This window comes from Quercus lobata, chromosome 11, assembly GCF_001633185.2.
Source record: "Quercus lobata isolate SW786 chromosome 11, ValleyOak3.0 Primary Assembly, whole genome shotgun sequence".
Classification (NCBI taxonomy): Eukaryota; Viridiplantae; Streptophyta; class Magnoliopsida; order Fagales; family Fagaceae; genus Quercus; species Quercus lobata.
Window position 1 is genome coordinate 53,492,311 of NC_044914.1, and position 25,100 is coordinate 53,517,410.

Genomic DNA, 25,100 nt, shown 5'->3' on the forward strand with positions numbered 1-25,100 from the left:
TAGTTGTTTACGTTCTTTTCCGCGTACGAAGGAAGATTATTCTCCCTTTTAAAAAAAGACCATACAAATTCATTAAAAAGAGAGAGAGAGAGACCTCAGAAGATTCGTGGCCAGAATTATTATAATTGACTTCGTATGCTAATTTGTCTCTCTTCTTTCTCTTTCTATTTATATGAGTGGTGTGTGAATATGTGTGAATCCAGTTGTGAGGATGCTTCAATCCACTAATATTTATATATATCCAAGTTGTGAGTATGTGTGTGCATGCACTAGTAAAAAACAACAAGTTTATTCAATATTCAAATTGAGCGAACAAAAAAAAGGTAGAAAAAAAAAAAAATAGTAGAGGGAATTAAAAAAAGCCATATCAATTAATAGAGTAATAGAGAATCGTGTATATATATATATATTATAATTCAATTGTTATGAATCAACGAACATAGTATTTTGGGATTCAACAACAAATTAATAAACAAACTTTTTATGAGAAACATGAAATAAAGAAAATAAGCATACTTCTTTGAAATGAATTGTAATAAATTATAGTGGCATAACTTTTGATGCTTAAGGAGACAGATATATATAAAAGAACAAATTTTACAACATGCAAAGCAAATAACAAATGAAACTAACTTTTCAATTTCATAAATTAGGTGGCATTTACCTGGTGTTAACTGCATTGTATAATTGGCTGGAAGTGGCTGCATTGAAGCCCAAAATACCAAGCACTGAAATCTTTTAAGCTCCTACATTTATACCTTCAAATAATCACTAAGTTGGAGTGGAAATTGTTGTTTTTTTAGAAGTTGAAGAGTGTTTGTACAAGGAAAGAGAGGTTGTAAGTGAATGAAGGTTGATGATGTCGAAAAATCGTCAGTGAGCTACACGACACTCACGTGCTCGAAACAATGCCTGCACAACACAAAAAGAGAAGACCTCGCAGAGAGCACCGGTGTGGTGCCGGCCGAATACCCTCCGAAGGTCAAGTTAGAACTTCTCACAACTCTAAAGTGTTAGAGAGGGTAAATTCTGCGTACCTTAGCTAGTGAGGATATTGGGACTTTTATAGTAGTAGAGGATTGACCTCTTTTTCTTACTGTAGAAGTCTTTTCCTTATAGGAGTCTTTATGAGCGTATTTTGCGGAATCCTTTCCTTGTAGGAGTTTAACACTGAGCGTGATATGCAAGGTATTTCCTTATATACCCATGCGTGGAAGCCAAGTCAAGGTTATGTCGGGACCGTCAGCTTTGTGCATCCCCTTCAGCTTATCCCCTTCAGCTTATTCCCTTCAGCTCACTGCCTTCAGCTTACTCTCTTCAGCTTATGGTCTTCAGCTTACTGCCTTCAACTTATGGTCTTCAGCTTACTGCCTTCAGCCTACTCTCTTCAGCTTACTGCCTTTAGCTTACTGCCTTCAGCTTACTCTCTTCAGCTTACGGTCTTCAGCTTACTGCCTTCAGCTTACTATCTTCAGCTTACTCTCTTCAGCCTACTCTCTTCAGCTTACTGCCTTCAGCTTACTGCCTTCAGCTTACGGTCTTCAGCTTACTGCCTTCAGCTTACTATCTTCAGCTTACTCTCTTCAGCCTACTCTCTTCAGCTTACTGCCTTCAGCTTACTGCCTTCAGCTTCGCCTACTCCCTCGTTGAGGTCGTCAGCCTCATTAGGGTCGTCAGCTTCGCCTACTCCCTTGCCAGGGTCGTCAGCCTCGTCAGGGTTGCCAGCTTCGCCTACCCCCTCGTCGTGGTCGTCAGCTTCGCCAACTCCCTCGCCGAGGTCGTCAGCCTCGCCTACTCCCTTCAGCTTAGTAGTGTCAGCTTTCCATTTATGACAAGTGAGGCCGATGGTTCTATTTTGAACGTCGCTTCATGATACTATATTCATGAATATTCACATTCACAATTTTACCCTTATCAGCTGCCCCTCACTCCATGATCTCGTCAGCTTAAACTGACAGGTTCATGGAGTTTAAGTCCTTTTCATTTGGATAATTCCAACTCGTCTCTTTAGTAGACTTGTTCATCTCGTTGTCTTTTATGTTAAAATCATCGTCTTAGTCATATCCTTTAGTGGACGAACTTGTCAACTTTATGGGCTCGTCCGCTTTGGGGACTTGGCGCAATCGTCCATTTCGTGGGTATTACTAAGTGACTCGTCCAATCTGTAGGCTTAATGATAAACTCGTCCACTTGTGGACTTAATAATTTTTCATTCTTAGGATTGGGTCGTCCACTTTGGACTTAGCAATGTCGTCCGCTTTGTGGATTTAGTAGGGTCGTCCAGCTTGTGGCCTTAATAAGGTCATCCGGCTTGTGGACTTAATAAGACATGGTTGTCCACTTTGTGTCCATTTTATGGACTTCATAATTTTTTCATCCTCTTAGGATGAAATCGTCCATCTTGTGGACTTAATAAGCTTGTCCATTTTATGGACTTGATAATATTTCATCCTCTTGAGATGAGGTTGTCCACTTAATGGACTGCATATTAGGGTCGTCTATTTTGTAGACTTGGATTCCTCCACTTTGTGGACTTGTTGAGGTGACTAAGTGTTGGTACCTCGTCACCTTGTGAGTTGTCCACTTGGGGTCGTGGACTAATTGAGGTGACTAAATTTTGGAGCCTCGTTACCTTTTTGGTCGTCTACTTGTAGGCGACTTAGTATGGTGATCATCCACCCATAGTCAACTTCGGTCATGTGTCTACCCGTAGGTGACTTAGCGTAGTGACCGTCCACCCGTAGGCGACTTTGGCCATGCGTCTACCCGTAGGTAACTTAGCGTAGTGACTGTCCACCCGTAGGCGTTGGCCATGCGTCTATCCATAGGTAACTTAGCGTAGTGACCGTCCACCCGTAGGCGACTTTGGCCATGCGTCTACCCGTAGGTAACTTAGCGTAGTGACCGTCCACCCGTAGGCGACTTTGGCCATGCGTGAATAAACTTCTCTTATTAAAATAAACCATGCATTCATAGAAAAAGTAGTTCTTAAAAAGAAAACGAAGACCTGCCCTTTGGGCTTTAAAAAGAGTTATTGTAGCAAAAACTAAAGTAAATAGAAAAACTGAGGAGTATAGCTAAAATTCACTAAGGTAAACTAGAAATAAAGGGGTGCTGCTCTTCATGCGATCCTTTTTACTGGTAGTACTTCCGTAGCTTCTGTCCGTTCAGCGTCTCCAGTTCTTGCCATCTTCTGCCCTCTGTCCTGTCGCGTATCCTCTTGCCTTTCTCTCTTCTCTCGAGCCAGAAGCGCGTCCTCAGCATTCATGTACTTGGTTGCCCTATAAAGCACGTTCGACATAGTCTTCGGGTCATTCTTATATAGTGAAAATAGGAACTTACCCTTCCGCAGCCCATTTGTGAAAGCGGCTACAAGTATCTTGTCGTTAGCTTCATCAATTGAAAGCGCCTCTTTGTTAAAGCGTGTTATGTAAGACCTTAGCGTTTCATCTTCCCACTGCTTGATGCTTATCAAGCATGCTGTAGACTTCTTATACCTGTGTCCTCCGATGAAGTGCGAAGCAAACTGGCCGCTTAGCTCCTTGAAAGTACTGATGGAGTTAGGCGTCAGCCTGATAAACCATATCCTTGCGGGACCCTTCAGCGTGGTGGGGAAAGCTCTGCATATGATCTCGTCGGGTACCCCCTGAAGGTGCATCAAGGTCTTAAAGGACTCCAAATGATCTAGAGGGTCTTTGTTTCCATCGTAGTTTTCCACTTGCGGTATACGGAACTTTGGTGGAAGGGGGAAGGAGTTGACGGACGCGGTGAACGGCGAGTCGGTTCGGTGGACCAGATCATCAAGGTCGCTAGACACCCGTCCTTTGAGGGCGTTCATCATGACATCCATCTGTTCCTTCATCGCCTGCATCTCCGCGACAATGTGGGGTTGAGCCATATCAGTGACGGATGGACAGCTCATATCTTGTCGTTTAGGTCTGCTTGGGGCATTACTACCTTCCGGCCCCTCTTGGTCTCTTCGCTCGGCACTGGTACCTTCTTGATTTTCCCCTTAGGTACCCATAGCGGTGTTCTTTTGCCGTAGCTGTTCTTCAAGGTCCTGATTCTGTTTGGTGAGACGTTCCACTGTTGTCATGAGGGTTTGGACCTGCCTCTCCAAGGTAGTGGGTCGCAGCTCGTCTCCCTGAACGTTGTTGGTAGTTGCCATCGAGTGAGTAAGTATCATGCAACTCTTTGTCCGAGAAGCAATAGGCTAAAGTATGCTTCGTTCCCACAGACGGCGCCAACTGATGATGTCGAAAAATCGTCAGTGAGCTACACGACACTCACGTGCTCGAAACAATGCCTGCACAACACAAAAAGAGAAGACCTCGCAGAGAGCACCGGTGTGGTGCCGGCCGAATACTCTCCGAAGGTCAAGTTAGAACTTCTCACAACTCTAAAGTGTTAGAGAGGGTAAATTCTGCGTACCTTAGTTAGTGAGGATATTGGGGCTTTTATAGTAGTAGAGGATTGACCTCTTTTTCTTACTGTAGAAGTCTTTTCCTTATAGGAGTCTTTATGAGCGTATTTTGCGGAATCCTTTCCTTATAGGAGTTTAACACTGAGCGTGATATGCAAGGTATTTCCTTATATACCCATGCGTGGAAGCCAAGTCAAGGTTATGTCGGGACCGTCAGCTTTGTGCATCCCCTTCAGCTTATTCCCTTCAGCTCACTGCCTTCAGCTTACTGCCTTCAGCTTACTCTCTTCAGCTTATGGTCTTCAGCTTACTGCCTTCAACTTATGGTCTTCAGCTTACTGCCTTCAGCCTACTCTCTTCAGCTTACTGCCTTCAGTTTACTGCCTTCAGCTTACTGCCTTCAGCTTACTCTCTTCAGCTTATGGTCTTCAGCTTACTGCCTTCAGCTTACTGTCTTCAGCTTACCATCTTCAGCTTACTCTCTTCAGCCTACTCTCTTCAGCTTACTGCCTTCAGCTTACTGTCTTCAGCTTCGCCTACTCCCTCGTCGAGGTCGTCAGCCTCGTTAGGGTCGTCAGCTTCGCCTACTCCCTTGCCAGGGTTGTCAGCCTCGTCAAGGTCGTCAGCTTCGCCTACCCCCTCGTCGGGGTCGTCAGCTTCGCCAACTCCCTCGCCGAGGTCGTCAGCCTCGTTAGGGTCGTCAGCCTCGCCTACTCACTTCAGCTTAGTAGTGTCAGCTTTCCATTTATGACAAGTGAGGCCGACGGTTCTATTTTGAACGTCGCTTCATGATACTATATTCATGAATATTCACATTCACAATTTTACCCTTATCAAAGGTCTTGGCTAGGTTCCATCTACACGTGGGGAGGAAGAAGAGAGTTCATAAGTGGCTAGGTTTCATCTACACATGGGAGGAAGAAGAGAGTTTGTGGGTAAAAGTTTAGGCTTTGATTTACTTTTGGGTGGGGAGGACCTTTTAGGCTTTCATCTACATGTGGTGGGGAGGGTTAGACTTTTTAGCCTTTGATCTACATGTGGGTGGGGAGGGTGAGACTTAAGTCATTTTGGGCTAGGGTTTTTCGTAAATTTGGTCTATACTGATTGTGGTGATATCAAAACTGTACACTAATATTAATCCGTACCAAAATATTTCCTTTTCTTATCCCGGTCAAAATGGCCTCCAGTATAGTATTGACTACTTTGTGCAAGAAACCCTAATGCAAGATTGTATTTTCAATCTTTCATGACGTTAATGTTGGGAATATGTATGTAATTCAATGAAGGAATAATAGTAAATAGTTGGATAAAAATGGCTTAGAGGCACAAACACTTCACTATCCTCAAACAATATTTTTCCAAACACAAAATATGTTAAAATCTTACTGCAAATTTGTTCCCGAGATACAACTAAGCTAAGAATTCTTTAAGTAGTAATCTTGAGAGAATTCTTGTGAATTTCAATGAAAATGGTGGAAAGTAGTTACAAAATGAATATGAGTCAAGTGGGTCATAGCCCTTCAAAAGGCATATTTGGAGAATTACTTTAATTGATTTTAATGTTCACAAAGCATTATAACAGTTTGTCGAACTTGAATTGAAAATAAGTTAAAACCCTTAAACAAACCAATTAATCTTTTGCTCATCATGAGCTTATACAAACGGTACTCTCTCCATTTTCAATATAATATATTATAACTTATCTTGTATATAACTTTATAAAGAACAATTAAAACAAGACGGCCAATTAAATAAGTAATTCCCTTAGGCCCATGTATACATTCAAAATGGTTATTGGTTTAATTTCTTACTAATGTATCTAGCATTAAGGCTTGTAGAAGTTGGCTTTTAGTCCATTGTCAGCTAAGGTCCAAGCCGCTGAAATAACTATTAGAATAGTCAAGACAATGCCAAAGCAACCTAACCCCATGTTTATAAACCAAACCAAACCATTTGGTAGAGGTTTCTTCATTGCAATCCACATGAAACATGGATAAGCAAAAGTTAAAGGTAATGTAGCACCTCCAACTAAAGGTGCTAGTCTTCCCAAAAATGGAAAAGTCACAGAAAGAAAGAAAGCCAACCCTCCAAAGAAAATACGAAGGAATGTGCGAACCCACCTTGGGTATGGCTGATTTTTCTTGCTTGTGTATCTAACTTCCAAGTTGTCAAAAACAACCATGGCGTAAACTTGGAATGTACATAAACAGTTCACCAATACTGGTCGGTAAATTGAGGTCATCATTAATTTCGAGCTGTTTGGTCCGTGGATTTGTGAAAATAAAGTCAACAATCCTTGTCCTCCACTATACGGTACCTGTCATTCATAAATACATAGAAAAATGAAAAATAATGAAAAAAGCAAAAGAAAAAAGAATTTATGAAGCCAAATTTCATTATATCATGGAAAATTAGAAGAGTCAAAATCATGCTTTTCTCTCACATTTTTTGATATATAGAGAACATTGATATAAACTTTTTCAAGTAAATGCAAGTGCCTATAAAGTCTTGCATTTTCCCCTTCCCTATTTATGAAAAAACATAATTCTCTGTTTCATAAAAAATTGAAAGAGTCCATTTCAAGGTTCAATTTTTTTTTTTTTTAGTCTAATAGTGTTCAAACCTATTTGTAATATCTAGTAAGATCCATTTCACAAATAGAAGAGATCTTATGATAATAAGATTTTATATATTGTAGATGCGTTTGTTCTATACAATTTATTTTTGGGCAATTAATGCAAAAAATATCTCTAAAAGTTTGGTTTGCTTACAAACACATTTTTTGTACTATCAATTAAAATTTTTAGTCCCTTGAGATCTTACAAGTATCCAAATTGACCTCTATGCTAAACTTCCATTAGTTTGAAGGACGAATTGTAATCATGTTCCTTTTATATGAACGCATTTATTAAAAAAAAAAAAAAAATCATTGAAAACAATGACATCTTTTTTTTTAAAAAAAAAAAAGAAATTTATTAGAAATTATATAAAACTATTTTTTGTTATAAAAAATTGAATTGTCAATAAGATGAAAACTTCATATCTAATATTATAAGATCAATGCCCAATTTCATGCGACACAGTAGACGAAGAATCAAAATTAGTGCAGAAAAAATCCCCTAAATTCATGTTTTTTACACGGAACAAAATCATCAATTTTCAAATTTCATGCCCTCTATCCAAAACAAACCAAACTATCAATTCGTAAATTCACAAAATCACTCAAATTTCTACCATATATTCTCAACAACACCACTGCTTGCAAGTTGCAAAACAATATTAAAAATTTCAAAACCCTTAACCTCAACTTGACATCAAAGAAAAGAGGACAAAATGGCCTTATGCCCTTTCCACTCAAATTATATAGCCTTATGCCCCGCTTCTCAAACTAATTAGGGAAATGCCCTTCTTTTGTAACTCGATTTTCTCAAAATCGAGTTAAAAAAAAAAAAAAAAATTCTAGAGCCCTATAGTGACATTTTTAAGGACCTATAGTGACGTTTTGTAACTCGATTTCCATGAAATCGAGTTATAGGCAATTAACTCGATTTCATGGAGCTCGGGTTACAGAATGTCACTATAGGGCTTAATTCAATTTTGAGAAAGTCAAGTTTCAAAAAATGGGCATTTCCCTAATTAGTTTGGGAAGGGGGGCATAAGACTATATAATTTGGGAGAAAAGGGCATAAGGCAATTTTGTCCAAGAAAAGACCATCGTGGAAGGAGCATTAAGATAAGAAAGGGCAATAAGTGAGATTGTTCGAGAAATGATATATCTATACCTAACAAAAATTGAGATTTTAAAAAACTATATTCTAAAAGTGCATTTTTAAACCACCATCTCAAACGGGAACTTATTTGATTGATGAAAAAATCATGATGATATAAAATAAGTCTCTTCTAAAGTAAGTATATAACAAATCTGAATAAGTTCAACAAAAGAAGATTTGCTTACCATGTTTCCATAAGCCCAAAATCCACCTATTGCAAGGGGATATTGGCACATAGCGATTACTATGTGTGATATTGTCACCCCTGTACACATTGACTTATAGGATGTTTGTTTTGGACTTGAAGGCAATGTTCCCTGCAAAATTAAAGACATTTTAAGTTTTTAACTTAAAATTACATTCAAATCGAGATGACAAATGTATCTATTCTTTTAAAGCATTACTTGGTTTGTTTTTATAATAGTGCAGCACTTTTTATTTTTCTAATCAAAATGATAGCATAACCTTAAGTTACTTAGAAGGTAAGCTCTCTTATTTTAGGAGAAATTATCATGTCCATAGGGTCAACTCTTCCCTCTTTTCACTTGAATGGTATATATATATATATATACACCATGGAATCTCCACATTGTAAGAGGGAGTATGTATGTATTGAATGTATGAGATAATTGTTGAAACTTAGAGTCAACCTTATGTGAGTGGCGAGATTGTAGAGGAGTTAACCCAATGAACCTAATAATGAAGATATACAGACTATCACATCATTTAAAATTTATCTTCCCCAACCAAAGAATCCTCCTCTTGCAAGGGAGTGGTAGTGATGTACCACCACTGGGGAAGGGCTAGTGATCTTTTATTAGTTTGTATGTAAATGCAAAATATTTGAGACATTTTTGCCAACCTTTAAGATTGAAGTGTTGCATGAGTATTCAATTTTAAAAAATTGTTGCATGAGTACATATCCTTATATAGAGTTTCATATTTTAGATTTTTAACATATATTGTGTAAATACCCCGATTTTATCATCATTATTAATATTATTATTTTAGCTTTGACAAGTGATATGGATAAACATGTAGTGTCATGATAGGATTATTTACATAGTTTTTGGATATGCTACATGTGAGGTGTAATTTTGCGGCCAACAAAGATTACTACCAAGTAAGAGATGAAACAATAGACTGCACAATTAGGTAACGTGTAGTCCTCATTTATTTTGTTTCAGTTATAGAAAGATTAAGGAATTAAAGCATTATTCTCCTTATCAGTTAAGGAAAAGGCTGAGAGAATAAAAACCTTTTTGGATAACAAGTCTAACAGTTATTGGAATCCCTTGGAATTCTAGCTTACCTAAATAGGCCAGTAGTTTAAAATACCTTAATTTGAGGTTAATTAGAAGCTATAAAATCTTGGAAGGCTCTAGGGTTACTTCATTATACGCTTTAACAAAAAAAAAAAAAGAGAGCATGGACGGCTGGAGGCGTCATCTATAGACTATAGTTAGCGCTCAAAGATTGATCTCTCATCAGGTAATCATTTCCTAGTCTTGGCAGGGACAGATCTATAGTTTTTATTAGAGCTATTGTCATATAGTATTTGGCCTGTGATTCAAGATGAATAGAATATCTATTCAAGTGTATCGCTGCCATGATTAATTCGGTTATTATACTTTAGTGCGTGAAAGATTTGGTATGAAGGACTAGACTAGACTTTGAATACTTTGATTATATTACTAGTTTAGGATTGACCCTAAAGAGAAGGTGGTTTTCAATAATAGCATGAAGTCTTGTAGTTGGTTTAATATGATATTTGATATATTGGTCGATTGTTATAGAATAACTAATAGGTATATTCGGATTAGATGTTTCTACGTATGGGAAATAATTCTGCCTATATTGTGACTCTAGGAAAAAGAGAAGGTTATGGAGGATTATAGTGATTTTTTTTTAGGAAGTAGTTTATGATAATGAATTTTCACACTTATTGATTAAAGTAATTTTCTGTTTAGAGCTTACAGAAGACTAAAAGTGCTCGGCTGTGTTCGGATATATTAGCAAGAGAGGTAAGTAATTATGCATAATATGCACAAGTTTTATTCTTAGGTTCTTAGAAGTCAAAAGTTTTCAAAAGTTATGTTTCTAAAGCTTACGTTTTCTAAAGTTTATTGAAAGCATTATTTTTACATTATTGAAAGAGAAACTTCGACTTTTAGACAATGTTTTAAAGAGAGACTTCGAATTTGAAATAATGTTTTGAATTTCCAAATCTCATTTAAAATATGATTTCTAAACTAAACTATTTTCCAAAAAAGAATTGAGTTTCAAAGTAAGTTTTCTAAAAAGGTTCTTGTTCTTTAAATTTGATTAAAACCAAGTGATTTTAGTCATATTCCTATTTTCAAATGGTATTTGAAATGTTTCTTTTAGCAAATTTAATTTTCATATTTACTCAAGAATTGTAATATATTTACATAAACTCCTCAATCACTATTCGTTTCCCAAGAGAGTCAAGCATCCTTTGATTTATATTCTATTCAATATTGTGATCTTTGATATGCTTCTATATTTGAAAAGAAATTGTTAATATCAAGTTAATTATTTTATTTTGTATAAACTTTGCTTCGTGATATGTGACTTAAAATAACTGTTTTTTTTTGAATTGATCAGATATATCAGATATGTGTGTAAATCCGCTCACAGGATTGTATGTGAGAATATGTGTTGATCCCTCACCAACAGGGGTTAGATGTTGGTATCCGCTCACAGGATTGTATGTGAGAATATGTGATATGTATATGTGACACTGTGCTCTGATCAATTATCCGTATGTGTTTTCGAATAACTTTAAGATTTGATCATATACATGTGTTTAGTGGTTCTTTATATGTTTGGAAAATTATATCGAATATTTTGAGTGAAATTGTGAAATCAAACTCGTGCTTTGCTTGACTCTATTCTGTTGTATATTGTGTATAATTACTTACTAGATGTGTGGCTCACCCCATCAATTACTATTTTTTCAGATTAAAGTATAGTTGGAAACATAGAACCTTTGGGTTGTTTTGTAAGGTGCAAGGTAGAGCATGGAAGCTGTAGGCGACTTCAGTATGCATTGAGGACTTATAGAATTTTAGCTACCTTATTTTGTAATTCCTGTTTTGTGGAGATTATTTCCCATTTGTGGAGTTTAGACTTTTTTTTGTAAGAGGTTTTTAACAGTATTATTTTTGGAGGATTGATTTATTTTGGATTAATTATGTTTATGGATTTGTATAAGTTTAGCAGGTTAGTCATGCATCTAAATTCATTTTCTATGGATTTGGGTCGTGACATATTGAATCTAAAAGGGTCACGAGTTTAGGCTGGGCTGAGCTTTCTTACATAGTTGGATACTCTCATGTTGTATCCTAAAGTTGGGCAAAGGTACAAACCTTGACTTAATTAGCGCGCAATTGTTGAAGCATATCTTACCCCAAAAACAAAGAGCTATGGTATAACACACTTTTTTTTACTAAAAATTACAATTTGTCTGACAACATTTTCACATAGACTCACACATAACAAATTATTTTCACACGCTAATTACAAATTACCAATTTGACAAGTTAAGAAATTCTATGCAAATAATGTATTCATAAACCTTTGTTTACCCAAAAACCAAAAGAAAAAGTGTAATTCTAAACCTTTCGAAAAGGAAAATGATATATATATATATATATATATATATATATTTATTTAATTATTTATTAAATATTGAGAGAGGAAGAGGTGGAGTTTGAATCACTAAAATGATAACCACCGAATTATCATTGGAACTTGAAAAGGAAAATGCAGAAAGTATGTTAGGGATTCTAACCTGTATCTCGAGGATAACATTATGTCCTTTGAATGCAAGGGCAATGATCCCAAGCGCATTCAACACATCGCTGAATTTTTCCATGTTAGATTTCATTTCATCAGATTGACTGTAGGATATGCCTATGGGCCTATCTTTGGTAATTGAGAGAACCCAAATCAAAGTAGAATATAGAACAGCTGTGGTAGCCCCAATTAGAGACACCCATGCTATAGAGTTGAGGTTGGGTAGTTGAACTATAAGTAATGCTATGCATGTGAACACCAAGTACCACTCTATACCTGTCAATGATTTGGCATGACACATGGCATCACCATCACATATGGTTTTGAATAAGATATCTAGGGTGCCACCTCTAGTGATAATTAGAAGGATACAAGCACCCCCTGAATTGTACATTATAGGGAATAGGGCAAACCAGTTCCCTAGTTTTGGACTTGCATATGGTAACATATTATGACTTTAGATATAATAAAATTGGGGAAAAAAATACATGTAATTGATCTAATCTAATTTGTTGAGGATTCATAAGTGACCCCAAAAGTTTGGGACTAAGGCTTTGGTATTATATATAATAACACATTATCACCCACCTATGCATCATGGGTAAGATCTTTGTCATTTGACCAAATTTTATTGGATGTTAAATGAGGAATACAATTTGTATTTGCCACACGTCTTTTTATTTAGTAAGTTGTGAGACCTTTGTAATGCACAAATGCAATTGAATGTTAACTTGGGAATACAATTTAAATTTGTCTTGTGGTAAACTGTGAAATATCATTTTTCTAAGGTTTTTACTCTCTCTCTCTCTCTCTCTCTCTCTGTATATATATATATATAATCAAGATACTTCTTAAAAATGCTGTATTACTTATTGATATCAAAAAATTAACAACCCATTTCTCAAAAAAAAAAAAAACCCACAAGTTAAAGAATTGAGAAAAATGGGGCTTGTAGCCTTGTACGTTAAAAGTATACATTTCTTTTTAAACAGAGAGATAACTTTTCAACAATTTATTAGCTTTAACACACAACTTATTGCGGTTGCGTGTGTTTTTCTTCATATTTGCATGCTAATGAATTTTAACTTAATTGACACCCACTTCCCTTTTAAGTGCTGAGTGAAGGGTGGAGACATAAAGTTATGGGTTCATGACTTCTCAAGTGCAAGTGTAAATTATATATCAATAAAAAAAGCAAGCATGGTTTGACTTATGTCAATGATTGACACCCACTTTCCTTAGCCGACAAAATTTTTTCTTATAAATTAGAATAATACTTTTTTTTTTTTGCTCAATAAAATAAAACTACTCTTAATTAATTAATTAAATAACCCTGTTAGGTGGCACTTTCATCACCATTACCATAACAATTTACTTTATATGGAAGACCAAAGCATGAGCAGAGATAATAATTTTTCAGTATTTTTACATTTGCAATGCGAAAACTTTTAAAAAGCAGCAGATTACTTTTGTGTTCAATACTTCAATCATATACATAATTGTATAAATTTTATTTCAGATAATTTAATTTCATCATCAAATATCTATTTAATTTCTCTTTTAGGATGAATCATTTAAAAAGCAAGTTGTTGAAAATGGCATGTGCCCTTTAATCAAGTGAAAAACATTAAATAAGGAGAGAGAAAAAGGTGTCAAGTTATAACATTTAATGATTTTTTTTTTAACTGTTAGATCTCTTAAAAAACAATGGTGTAAAAAATGTGTAACTTTACAACAGTTACATCGGGTGTAACTTGAATCCATCTCATATATATTTATATATATATATATATATATGTTTAGAAAACAAAATTATTATCTAATAAAATACTGAATACATTTTATCTTGTGCTTTTAGAATATTCATTAACAAAAAGTATAATAATAATAAAAATAACAACAACAACAACTACTACTACTACTACTAGCCTCATAACAAGCACTATGCACGTGTGATGAAGTTCTTTCTTTTTATTTATTTTGAGTTTAATGTAATTTTTTAATTTGAATTTATCTTTTATTAGTGAGGTTACATAGGAATGAATTTTTAAAAAACTAAAATTTAGGATTTGAGATTAAGTAAACGGCTAGGTTTAGTGTGTGTTAGTTTTTAGGGAAACAAATGTATTAAACATGCGTGGGATATATTTAAATAGAAAGTGTGCTAATTTTTAGGAAAAAAAGTTTATTGGGTATTTTTTTTTTTATTTATTTATTTTAATTTTGTTGAATTACAATTTTAAACCTATTTTCTATTTTATAAGAATAAGGATTGTCTAATTAGATTAGGGGTATTTTTGACATTTTTTAAAGTCATAACTAACTTTCTGAATCCTCTTAATATATAAAGATAATAATAATAAAAAGTTTATACACAAACTGGTTGACATGAAATTTCCACCAACCCACTTCGTGGCTGTTAAACAAACTATTTACGTGTACTATTAGTCACATAACATTTTTAATGAGTCATGTAACTTGCTTAATTAATACACACGTATAGACTTATAAATCACTAGGTTGTGAGTTGATAAAAAATTTCCCCAAACTAATTTGGAGGAAAACCTTGTCCATAATAATAACAGGGGGTTTCGCACTAACCAAAAGAAGCTATTGCAAGTTGCATGTATCTGCTGTAGCGAATTCTAGGGATTGCTTCATGTAGTTGAACAAGAATAAATATGGTATAGAGTTGCCACACAAAAGCTAGTGACAAACATATGATACCCCATGTCCTACAACCAATGAAATAATTACAATAAGATATTAATTGGGCATAAAAAATTTCACAACTGTTGAAGTGACAAGTAGTTATTACTACCTTCTCAAAAAAAAAAAAAAAAGTAGTTATGACTAGTGGGTAAAAATAATGATATCTGTGATATGCCCAATAACAGGGAATGAGTAAAAGTTTCTCTACTTAATTATTGTGTTTATATCATTACTCAAACTCATGAAGTTAAATAAAATGATAGGACTTTTCTTCAGGCTGCTACATTTGGAACTTATTGAAAGCAACAATAGGATGGTTTCTTTGTAGCCAAAGAAAGAGAGCAACCCTATTAGCAATAGCATGGACCACAGCTAATTGAATAGAAGTTACAGTTTTAAAGAATGAATTTGGTTCAACAAATGCAAATAAGAACAACAAACTTTAACGTTTTCTGTTATTTGTTATGGATTCCATAAGATTTTCCGAAAGTAAAACCGCTGTTGGATGTGAACTTGTGTGTCCATGATTTAACATCTTTGGAAGAGGTGTTACTGTTAATTCAATGAGAGAAAAGAGACAAAGAAAGGGGACAAAATTTCATGTTCCTGAAATAATTATTAAATAGTTCGGAATTGATGTTCTTTCTTCTCATATAAGGACAAACGTTAGATTCAATCACATAATTATTATTAAAAAGTTAGTATTATTTATGTTCAATTGATCAAATACAATCACATAATTGGTTTTAATTAAAAATTTTAAATTTTATTGTATACAATAATAATGAGTGCACAAAACTCTTACTTTTATGAAATTTGGAAAATGTTATGGTAGGCCATTTTTACCAAATATTTGGGAGAGATAAATTCCCAAACAGTTTAGATAATATTATATTCTATTAACTAAATTCACAAGGAAACCATTTAGGGAAAAGTTAACGGATGACCTAAAGGTATTAGTTTAGGAATTATTTTTAAAATATTTTATGAGAAAATGATAAAGTAATTAATTTTGTATGGTTTTTTATATTTTCCATGAAAGTGGTGTCAAATTTTTTTTTAAAATAGTTTATTAACAATTACACTAAGGGCATCCATTAACATAACCCAAAAACTTATTATTATTCTTGATTGAAGGAAGTGACATTACTCTACAATAAGTTTGCAAGATCTTGTTGATAAATTGTTTATAAATGTGAGCAATATATGTTGTTAATGTACTTCACTTTATATTATATTACACAAACAAGTGAAGCTTTAATTTTTTAAGCTTCTTCCCAAACATATTATCATATTTTTAAAAACTGAACTGAATCAACAAGTCCAACTGGGAACCGGGCAACAATCTAGTTTAATAAAACTCCCAAAACTAGTAAAAACTAAAAACCGGGAGCAAAATTGGTTTTTTGACTGTGTCAATTTTTAAAATTATGCATATTAATTATTGTTATCATACTAGCTTGTAACCTATGAATACGCATAGATGCATTTAAAAATAAACACATTTTTTTTTTTATCATAAAAATATACATAATTAATCAAATTATTAGACAAAATGACAATTTTATTTTATGACTTGAATAGATGAAATTCAGTAACTAAAAGTACATACGATATATCAAACATCATATATTTATGAAGTGATTCTCTTTCAAGCGTGGATTGACAACTCATACACGCACATTCATGACTGAGTCTGTTAGAGCTTGACTCAGTCATCAAACTCACAGTGTATGTCATTCATTTCACAACTCATCCTCTTCTCTTGGAGAACAATATGACTTTATTAATTAGTTGAGCAACATTAACTACAAATCAATAAATCATTGGAAAAAGATAGCTTACCATCCAAGTGAGGCAAATACAATAGGAAGCGAAAGAGCTTGCCATCCAAGTCCTGAGCAAATTAAATGAAACATTGCGAAATAGGTGTTGCCATTCCTGGACTCTGTGATGGGAAGCCAAGCTTCCTGTGGATTGTGCCGGTAACCTTGCAAGCTTGTAGATGAAGTAATATCTTTTAAAGGATCACCATCTATAATGGTTATCGTTTGCATTGCCTCTGCTTCAGTATTGGTATCTGAAGGTGAAGTTGCGAGTGGAATGACTTGACTACTTTTTAATTCTACCACTTCTCCCATGGATACCTTCCTCTGCTCTGAGTTCAAAAGCTATATTGAAAATATTAGGAGAATGAGGACTGTTGCAAATATTAAGCTAGCGATTGCTGGTATATATATAATGATTAATGGCTACTGGTTCTCGTGGAGAACTTGTACACTCTTACATTCTGCCTGTGTTAAATATTAATTGATATCTGAAACCCATATATATAATTGTTCTTTAATAATTGAGATTGACGGTTGAAAGAGAGTTTGCTTTCAAATTTTCAACCCTGGAATCAGAAATTTTTAAGTAGTGTCACGTACACAACTAGGAGTGGAGCCAGAAAATTTTTGTAGGGTCGCCGAGCTTAATATAACAAAATTCTTAAAGTAAAAAAATAGAAATAAAAAAAAGACCCAAACAAGTACTTTTTGTCATAAATTAAAAACTTTTTGAGTCATTCATAAATTAAAAATTTATTAAAGTTTTTATTTTTTATTTATTTATAATTTTGTGTTTGGATTCCGTTTATTTTACTGAAATTGAAAACTTTTTACTAAAAATACTGTAAATAAAGGTAAAAGTTAGCTGAAATAGTACAGTGAGACTCATGAATAGTACCAAAAAGTGCAGTGAGACTCATGAATAGTATCAAAAATAAGCTGAATAGTAAAATAAGTTGACAAAATTAATCATGCCAAACAAACACTTAGGGTCTGTTTGAGATCTGCTTATTTTACTGAAACTGAAAACTTTTACTGGAAATATTGTAGATAAAGGTAAAAGTTAGATGAAATAGTACTATGGGACTCATGAATAGTACAAAAAGTGCAGTGGAGCCAATGAATAGTAGCAAAAATAAGCTGAATAGTAAAATAAGTTGGCAAAATTAATCATGCTAAACGGAGTTTTACTATTTAGCTCATTTTTGATATTATTCATGGGCTTCACTACACTTTTTGGTACTATTCATGGGTTTCACGGTACTATTTCAACTAACTTTTACCTTTATTTACAGTACTTTCAACAAAAAGTTTTCAGTTTCAGCAAAATAAGCGGATCTCAAATAGACTCTTAGTGACACATATATAGAGTAAGAAAGTTTCAGTTTAATCTATTTTGGTGTGTAAACTAGAAACCAATTACTACTCCACTCAATCATAAGTCTTGCTCATATCAAGTTTCAATGCAATGTATCTATTTTTTCTTTTCTTTTTTGTTTTATGTGATGCATTATTTTAAAAACTACCAAGATGTAATGAGTCTTATTATTGGTCGATATTCAAAACTTTTTTAATTTTTTTTATGAGGGTTTTGTCTTTGGGTTAGCATGATGTAGTATCATTTATTTTTTATAGTATGGGGCCAAGAAAGGTACGAGTCACAGAAAAGTGTGTTCAAGATTGCATTTGCATCTGTGACGCATACCTTTGCGTACAAGGTCGGGGGATTTGATTGTGTTCTTTTTTTCTTGCTTCTATAGCTCATGGTATCTTGCTTTTTAATGATTATAATTTATACAATATTTAAGTCATCACTAGGTTAAGATATCCTAGTATTAAAACACATTTAATCTATCAAAAAATAAAATCAATTATGGAAGTAACAAAGAATTGTGTATATACATACATACATACATATATATATATATATATATATATATGCATATTGATTCGATTGTTATGAATTAAAATATGTGTATTTTAAATTCTATTTATATAAATTATGGTAATATAAAAACCGTACACCAATATTAATTCGTACTGAAATATTGAGTTCTCTTATCCAAACTGAAATTGCCTTTGATATGGTACTGACAACTTTGTACAAGACTCTTTAATGCAAGATTGTATTTTCAACCTTTCTTGATGTTAATGTTGGGAATATGTATATAATACAATACAGGAATAACATTAAATAGTTGGATAAAAAAGGGTTTAGAGGCACTAACACTTCTCTTATTGCAAATATGCTCCCAGGATACAGCTAAGCCAAGTATTCTTCAAGTAGTAATCTTGAGAGAGTTCTTGTCAATTTCAATAAAAATTGTGAAAAGTAGTTACAAAATGAACACAAATCAGTAAGTGGGTCAAAAGGCACATTTAGAGAGTTACTTTAATTGATTTTAACATTCAAAAAGCATTATAACAATTTGTCGAACTTGAATTAAAAAGGAGTTAAACCCCTTAAAAAAACCAATTGACCTTTTGCTCATCATCTTATACAAATGGTATCCTCTCCATTTTTCATATATTATATTACAACTTACCTTTATCTATATATATATATATATATATATTTTACAACTTACCTTGTGTATACTTATATAAAGAACAATTAACATTAACTGATTAGAGTTTGGGTTTGATGATAAAAAGCTATATTATCAAGAACGGATGTCATAGGTTGAAATTATCTAATAAAAAAAATAATAATTAAAAAAAAAAAAAAAACACAAGACGGCGAATCGAATAAGAAATTCCTTGAGGCCCATATATACATCCAAAATGGTTATTGGTTTAATTTCTTACTAATGTATCTGTCATTAAGGCTTGTAGAAGTTGGCTTTTAGGCCTTTATCAGCTAAGGTCCAAGCCGCTGCAATAACTATTAGAATAGTCAAGACAATGCCAAAGCAACCTAAACCCATGTTTATAAACCAAACCAAACCATTTGGTCGAGGTTTCCTCACTGCAATCCACATGAAACATGGATTAGCAAAAGTTAAAGGCAATGTTGCACCTCCAACTAAAGGTGCTAGGCTTCCCAAAAATGGAAAAGTCACAGAAAGAAAGAAAGCCAACCCTCCATAGAAAATGCGAAGGCATGTGCGAACCCATCTTGGGCATGGGTGATTTTTCTTGCTTGTGTATCTAACTTCCAAGTTGTCAAAAACAACAATGGCGTAAACTTGGAATGTACATAAACAGTTCACCAATACAAGTACGTAAATTGCGGTCAAAATTAACTTCGAGGTGTTTGGCCCGTGGATTTGTGAAAATGCAGTCAACAATCCTTGTCCTCCACCATACGGTACCTGTCATTCATAAATAAATAAATAAATAAAATGAAAAAAAATATATATTAATGAAAAAAATATGAATGAAAAAAAATAAAAGTCTTACGAGTATCCAAATTAACACATTTTTTGCGCTATCAATTTAAATTTTTAGTCCCTTAAGATCTTACAAGTATCCAAATTAACCCCTATATTAAGATTTCATATATTTGAGAGACGAATTGTGATCATGTGCCTTGTATGTGACCTGATTAAAAAAAATATATTTTTTAAAATAAAAGTGATACAAAATTATTTATCTCCAATTTCACTAAATTCATGCCTTTTAGTCGGAACAAAATCATCTATGTCCAATTTCCAAACTATCAATTTGAAAGTTCACAACTCCCCAAAGCAAATAAAAATTTCAAATTCTATCAAAAAAAAAAAAAAAAAAAAATTCAAAACCCTTCAACCTCAATTTACCATGGTGGAAGGAGCGATCCTTGGGTCTAGCTCGGCCCAAGCCCAACGTCCAGTGCCACCCCGGGGAACAAGGAGAGGGAAATAGTGCAAATGGGAGAGAGATCAAGGGAATCAGGTTTGGAGAGGTAGGTAAAGAGTGAACGAGAGAGAGGATTAAGAAATGAATTGCGATGTCTCAATTGTTTAAAATTCAAATTTGAATGTACACGAATGTTTACAATTGACCCAAATCTCATTGGTGTTTTCATAATATATATATATATATATATATATATATATTTAAATGGATTGTTCGAGAAACAGTACGTCAATACCTAAAAAGAAGTGGGATTTAAATTTTTTTTTTTTAAAAAAAATTATATTCTAAAAGTGCATTTTTAAAGCACTGTCTCAAACATGAACTTATTTGATTGGTGAAAAAATCACGATAATATAAAATAAATCTCTTTCCTAGGAAAGTATATATCAAATCTCAATAAGTTCAAAAAAAAAAAAAAAAAAAAAAGATTTGCTTGCCTTGTTTCCATAAGCCCAAAATCCAGCTATTGCAAGGGGATATTGGCACATAGCGATTACTATGTATGATATTGTCACCCCTGTGGACATTGACTTATAGGATGTTTGTTTTGGACTTGAAGGCAATGTTCCCTGCAAAATTAAAGACATTTTAACGTAAAATTACATTCAAATCGAGATGACAAATATATCTATTCTTTTAAAGCATAGTTTGGTTTGTTTTTATAATAGTGCACCACTATTATATAGGGCAGACTCCTCCCTCCTTTCACTTGAATGGTAGATTTCTAGTGAGAGGGTGTGTGTGTGTGTGTATTTCTCATAAGGTATAAGTTCAAAGACTATGTATGTATTAAATGTATGAGATAATTGTAAATACTTAGGGCCAATCTCATGTGAGATGGAAGATTGTAGACGAGTTAACCCAATGAACCTAATAATGAAGATATATAGATTGTCACATCATTTAAAATTTATCTTCCCAAACCAAAGAACCCTCCTCTCGCAACTTGCAAGAGAGTGGTAGTGAGGTACCACCATTGGGGAAGGGCTAGTGATCTTTTATTAGTTTCTCTGTGAAATGCAAAATCTCTTAGACATCTTTTCCAAGCTTTAAGATTGAAGTGTTGCATGAGTACTCAATTAAAAAAAATTGTTGCATGAGTACATATCCTTGTATAGAATTTCATATTTTAGGATTTTGGCATGTCCAAGTTCTATTGAATCTAGTGAGAGGGTGTGTGTGTGTGTATATATATTTCTCATAAGGTATAAGTTCAAAGACTATGTATGTATTGAATGTTTGAAATAATTGTTAATACAATCTCATGTGAGATGGAAGATTGTAGACGAGTTAACCCAATGAACCTAATAATGAAGATATATAGATTGTCACATCATTTAAAATTTATCTTCCCGAACCAAAGAATCCTCCTCTTGCAACTTACAAGGGAGTGGTAGTGAGGTACCACCATTGGGGAAGGGCTGGGGATCTTTTATTAGTTTCTTTGTGAAATGCAAAATCTCTTAGACATCTTTTCCAAGTTTTAAGATTGAAGTGTTACGGGAGTACTCAATTAAAAAAAATTGTTGCATGAGTACATATCCTTATATAGAATTTCATATTTTAGGATTTTGACATGTCCAAGTTCTATTGAATCTAAAAGGGTCACAAGTTTAGGCTAGGTTGGGCTTTCTTACATAGTTGGATACTCTCATGTTGGATCTTAAAGTTGGGTGAAGGCACAAACCTTGACTTTATTAGCATGCAACTGTTGAAGCGTATCTTACCCCAAAAGCAAAGAGCTATATATGGTATAACACAATTTTCACTAAAATTATAATTTGTCTGACATCATTTTCACATGGACTCGTGCATAAAAAATTATTTTCACACACTAAATAAAAATTACCAATTTGATAGGTTATGAAATTCTATGCGAATAATGTATTCATAAACCATTGTTTACTCTAAAACCAAAAAAGGAAAAAGAAAAAAAAGAAGGTGTAATTCTAAACTTTTTGAAAAGGAAAAGGATTTTTTTTGTTAGATAAATATTGAGAGATGAAGAGGTGGAGTTCAAATCACTAACATGAACAACATTAAACTATCATTGGAACCTGAAAAGCAAAAAGTAGAAAGGATGTTAGAGATTCTACCCTGTATCTCGAGGATAACATTATGTCCTTTGAATGTGAGGGCAATGATCCCAAGCGCATTCAACACATCGCTAAATTTTTCCATGTTAGATTTCAATTTGTCAGATTGACCGTAGGATATGCCTATTGGCCTGTCTTTGGTAATTGAGAGAGTCCATATCAAAGTAGAATATAGAACGACTGTGATGGCCCCAATTAAAGACACCCAAGCTACAGAGTTTAGGTTTGGTAGTTGGGCTATAAGTATTGCTAAGCACGTGAACACCAAGAACCACTCTGTATTTGTCAATGATTTAGCATGACACATGGCATCATAATCACATAGGGTTTTGAATATGAGGTCCAGCATCCTACCTCCAGTAATAATTAGAAGGATACACGTACCCCCTGAATTGTATAATACAGGGAATAGGGCAAGCAACTTCCCTAGTTTTGGACCTGCATATTGTAAAAAATTTTAACTTAAGATAGTATAGAATTGAGGAAGAGAAAACATGTCATTGATCTTAACTAATTTATTGAGTATCCATAGTTGATCCAAAATTTTGGGACTAAGGCATTGGTGTTGTATATAATAACACATTATCACCCTCCTATGCATTATGGGTAAGACCTTTGTCATTTGGCCTAATTTTATTGAATGTTAATTGAGGAACACAGTTTGTATTAGTCCAACTTCTTGTTAAATTTAGTATTAGATATTCTCTAAGTACCAAAAATGCGTACTCCCCCCTTTCACATAAATGGTGAGTTTCACTATGAATTTAATTAGTGGGACCCACAATTTATGTGAGAGAAGAGAGTACGCATTTATGGTACTCCGGGAGTACATAATAATTTATGCTAATTTGTCTCTCTTCTTTCTCTTTCCATTTATATGAGTGGTGTGTGAATATGTGTGAATCCAATTGTGAGTATGCTTAAATCCACTAATACTTATATATATCCACAGTGGCGGTCCCAATAATTTTTCTTATGTTCCTTAAGAAATATAAATTATACAATCTAATAAAAAGAGAAATTCATATATTGATAATAACAACAATAAAAAAAAAAAAAAAACACTCAAATATATAAAATTTACAATTATCTTCTACGAGTTTTCATATTTTAAAATTGTTATATGATAGTTTCATTATCAATATTACAAGCTACATCTCTTTCAATATACACAGCCAAATAGTCATTCATCTACTGAATGTAGAAAAAATTATGGAGCAAAATTTAATTTTACTGGCATAAAAAAAGCTAAGGGTGTTCCCAAATTTTTTTTGAAGGGTAGACAAATAAAACATTTTAAATTATTATATATTAAAAAAAAAATTTCAAGTCAAGGTGGCCCTGGGACCACCCTGACTTTAAGGTGGCGCTACCCCCATATATCCAAGTTGTGAGTACGTGAGTATGTGTGTGCATGCACTAGTAAAAAACAAGTGTATCCAATATTCAAATTGAGCAAATTAAAAAAAAAAAAAAAGTAGAAGAAAAAAAAGATTAGTAGTGGGAATTAAAAAAAGACATATCAATTAATAGAGTAACAGAGAATCGTGTATATATATATTATAATTCAATTCTTATGAATCAAAATATATGTATTTTAAATTCATGAAATGAAATGTAAGAAATTATAGTGGCATAAAAACGAACATAGTATTTTGGGATTCAACAACAAATTAATAAACAAACTATTTATGAGAACACGAAATAAAGAAAATAAGCATACCTCTTTGAAATGAATTGTAATAAATTATAGTGACATAACTTTTGATGCTTTAGGAGACGGATATATATAAAAGAACAAATTTTACAACATGCAAAGCAAACAATAAATAAAACTAACTTTTCAATTTCATAAATCAGGTGGCATTTACCTGGTGTTAACTGCATTGTATAATTGGTTGGAAGTGGCTGTATTGAAGACCAAAATACCAAACGCTGAAATCTTTTAAGCTCCTACATTTATACCTTCAAATAATCATTGAGTTGGAGTGGAAATCATTGTTTTCTTAGAAGTTGAAGAGTGTTTGTATAGGGAAAGAGAGGTTGTAATTGAGTGAAGGTCTTGGCTAGGTTTCATTTACACGTGGGGAGGAAGAAGAGAGTTTATAAGTTGCTAGGTTTCATCTAAACATGGGAGGAAGAAGAGAGTTTGTGGGTAAAAGTTTAGGCTTTGATTTACTTTTGGGTGGGGAGGGTCAGACCTTTTAGGCTTTCATCTACACCTTTGATCTACATGTGGGTGGGGAGGGTGAGACTTGAGTCATAAGATTTGGGCTTTTTGTAATTTTGTTCTATACTGATTGTGGTGATATCAAAACTGCACACTAATATTAATCCGTACCAAAATATTTCCTTCTCTTATCCTAGCCGAAATGGCCTTCAGTGTAGTACTGACAACTTTGTGCAAGACACCCTAATGCAAGGAACAACAGTAAATAGTTGGATAAAAAATGGCTTAGAGGCACAAACACTTCGCTATCCTCAAACAATATTTGTCCAAACACAAAATATGTTAAAAGCTTACTGCAAATTTGTTCCCGGGATACAACTAAGCTAAGAATTCTTCAATTAGTAATCTTAAGAGAATTCTTGTGAATGTCAATGAAAA

At 33.7% G+C, this 25,100-nt stretch overlaps 2 protein-coding genes across 2 annotated transcripts; both read right to left on the bottom strand.

Moving 5' to 3' along the window:
• Window positions 1–6,248: 6,248 nt before the first annotated feature.
• On the bottom strand, window positions 6,249–16,868 carry LOC115967144 (lysine histidine transporter-like 8). Its single transcript, XM_031086220.1, has 5 exons — window positions 16,573–16,868; window positions 14,613–14,750; window positions 12,011–12,446; window positions 8,379–8,510; window positions 6,249–6,740 (listed from the first exon to the last, which is right to left on the bottom strand). Exons 1-5 carry the CDS (start codon window positions 16,866–16,868, stop codon window positions 6,249–6,251), a joined length of 1,494 nt encoding a protein of 497 aa, XP_030942080.1.
• A 2,510-nt stretch (window positions 16,869–19,378) lies between these two features.
• On the bottom strand, window positions 19,379–24,379 carry LOC115967145 (lysine histidine transporter-like 8). Its single transcript, XM_031086221.1, has 4 exons — window positions 24,364–24,379; window positions 22,497–22,930; window positions 20,834–20,968; window positions 19,379–19,870 (listed from the first exon to the last, which is right to left on the bottom strand). Exons 1-4 carry the CDS (start codon window positions 24,377–24,379, stop codon window positions 19,379–19,381), a joined length of 1,077 nt encoding a protein of 358 aa, XP_030942081.1.
• Window positions 24,380–25,100: the final 721 nt, after the last annotated feature.

Bases quoted from the DNA above. Each gene is read 5' to 3' on its own strand.
- LOC115967144 (XM_031086220.1), bottom strand. From the start codon at position 16,868: ATGGGAGAAGTGGTAGAATTAAAAAGTAGTCAAGTCATTCCACTCGCA. The intron at 14,751-16,572 runs GTAAGCTATCTT...CATTGGTTGTAG, and splicing joins GTATTTGCCTCACTTGGATG to GACATGGGGTATCATATGTT. The intron at 6,741-8,378 runs GTAAGCAAATCT...TATGAATGACAG, and splicing joins TTTGGGCTTATGGAAACATG to GTACCGTATAGTGGAGGACA.
- LOC115967145 (XM_031086221.1), bottom strand. The intron at 20,969-22,496 runs CAGGGTAGAATC...TCTTTAATTTTG, and splicing joins ATAATGTTATCCTCGAGATA to CAGGGAACATTGCCTTCAAG. The intron at 19,871-20,833 runs GCAAGCAAATCT...TATGAATGACAG, and splicing joins TTTGGGCTTATGGAAACAAG to GTACCGTATGGTGGAGGACA.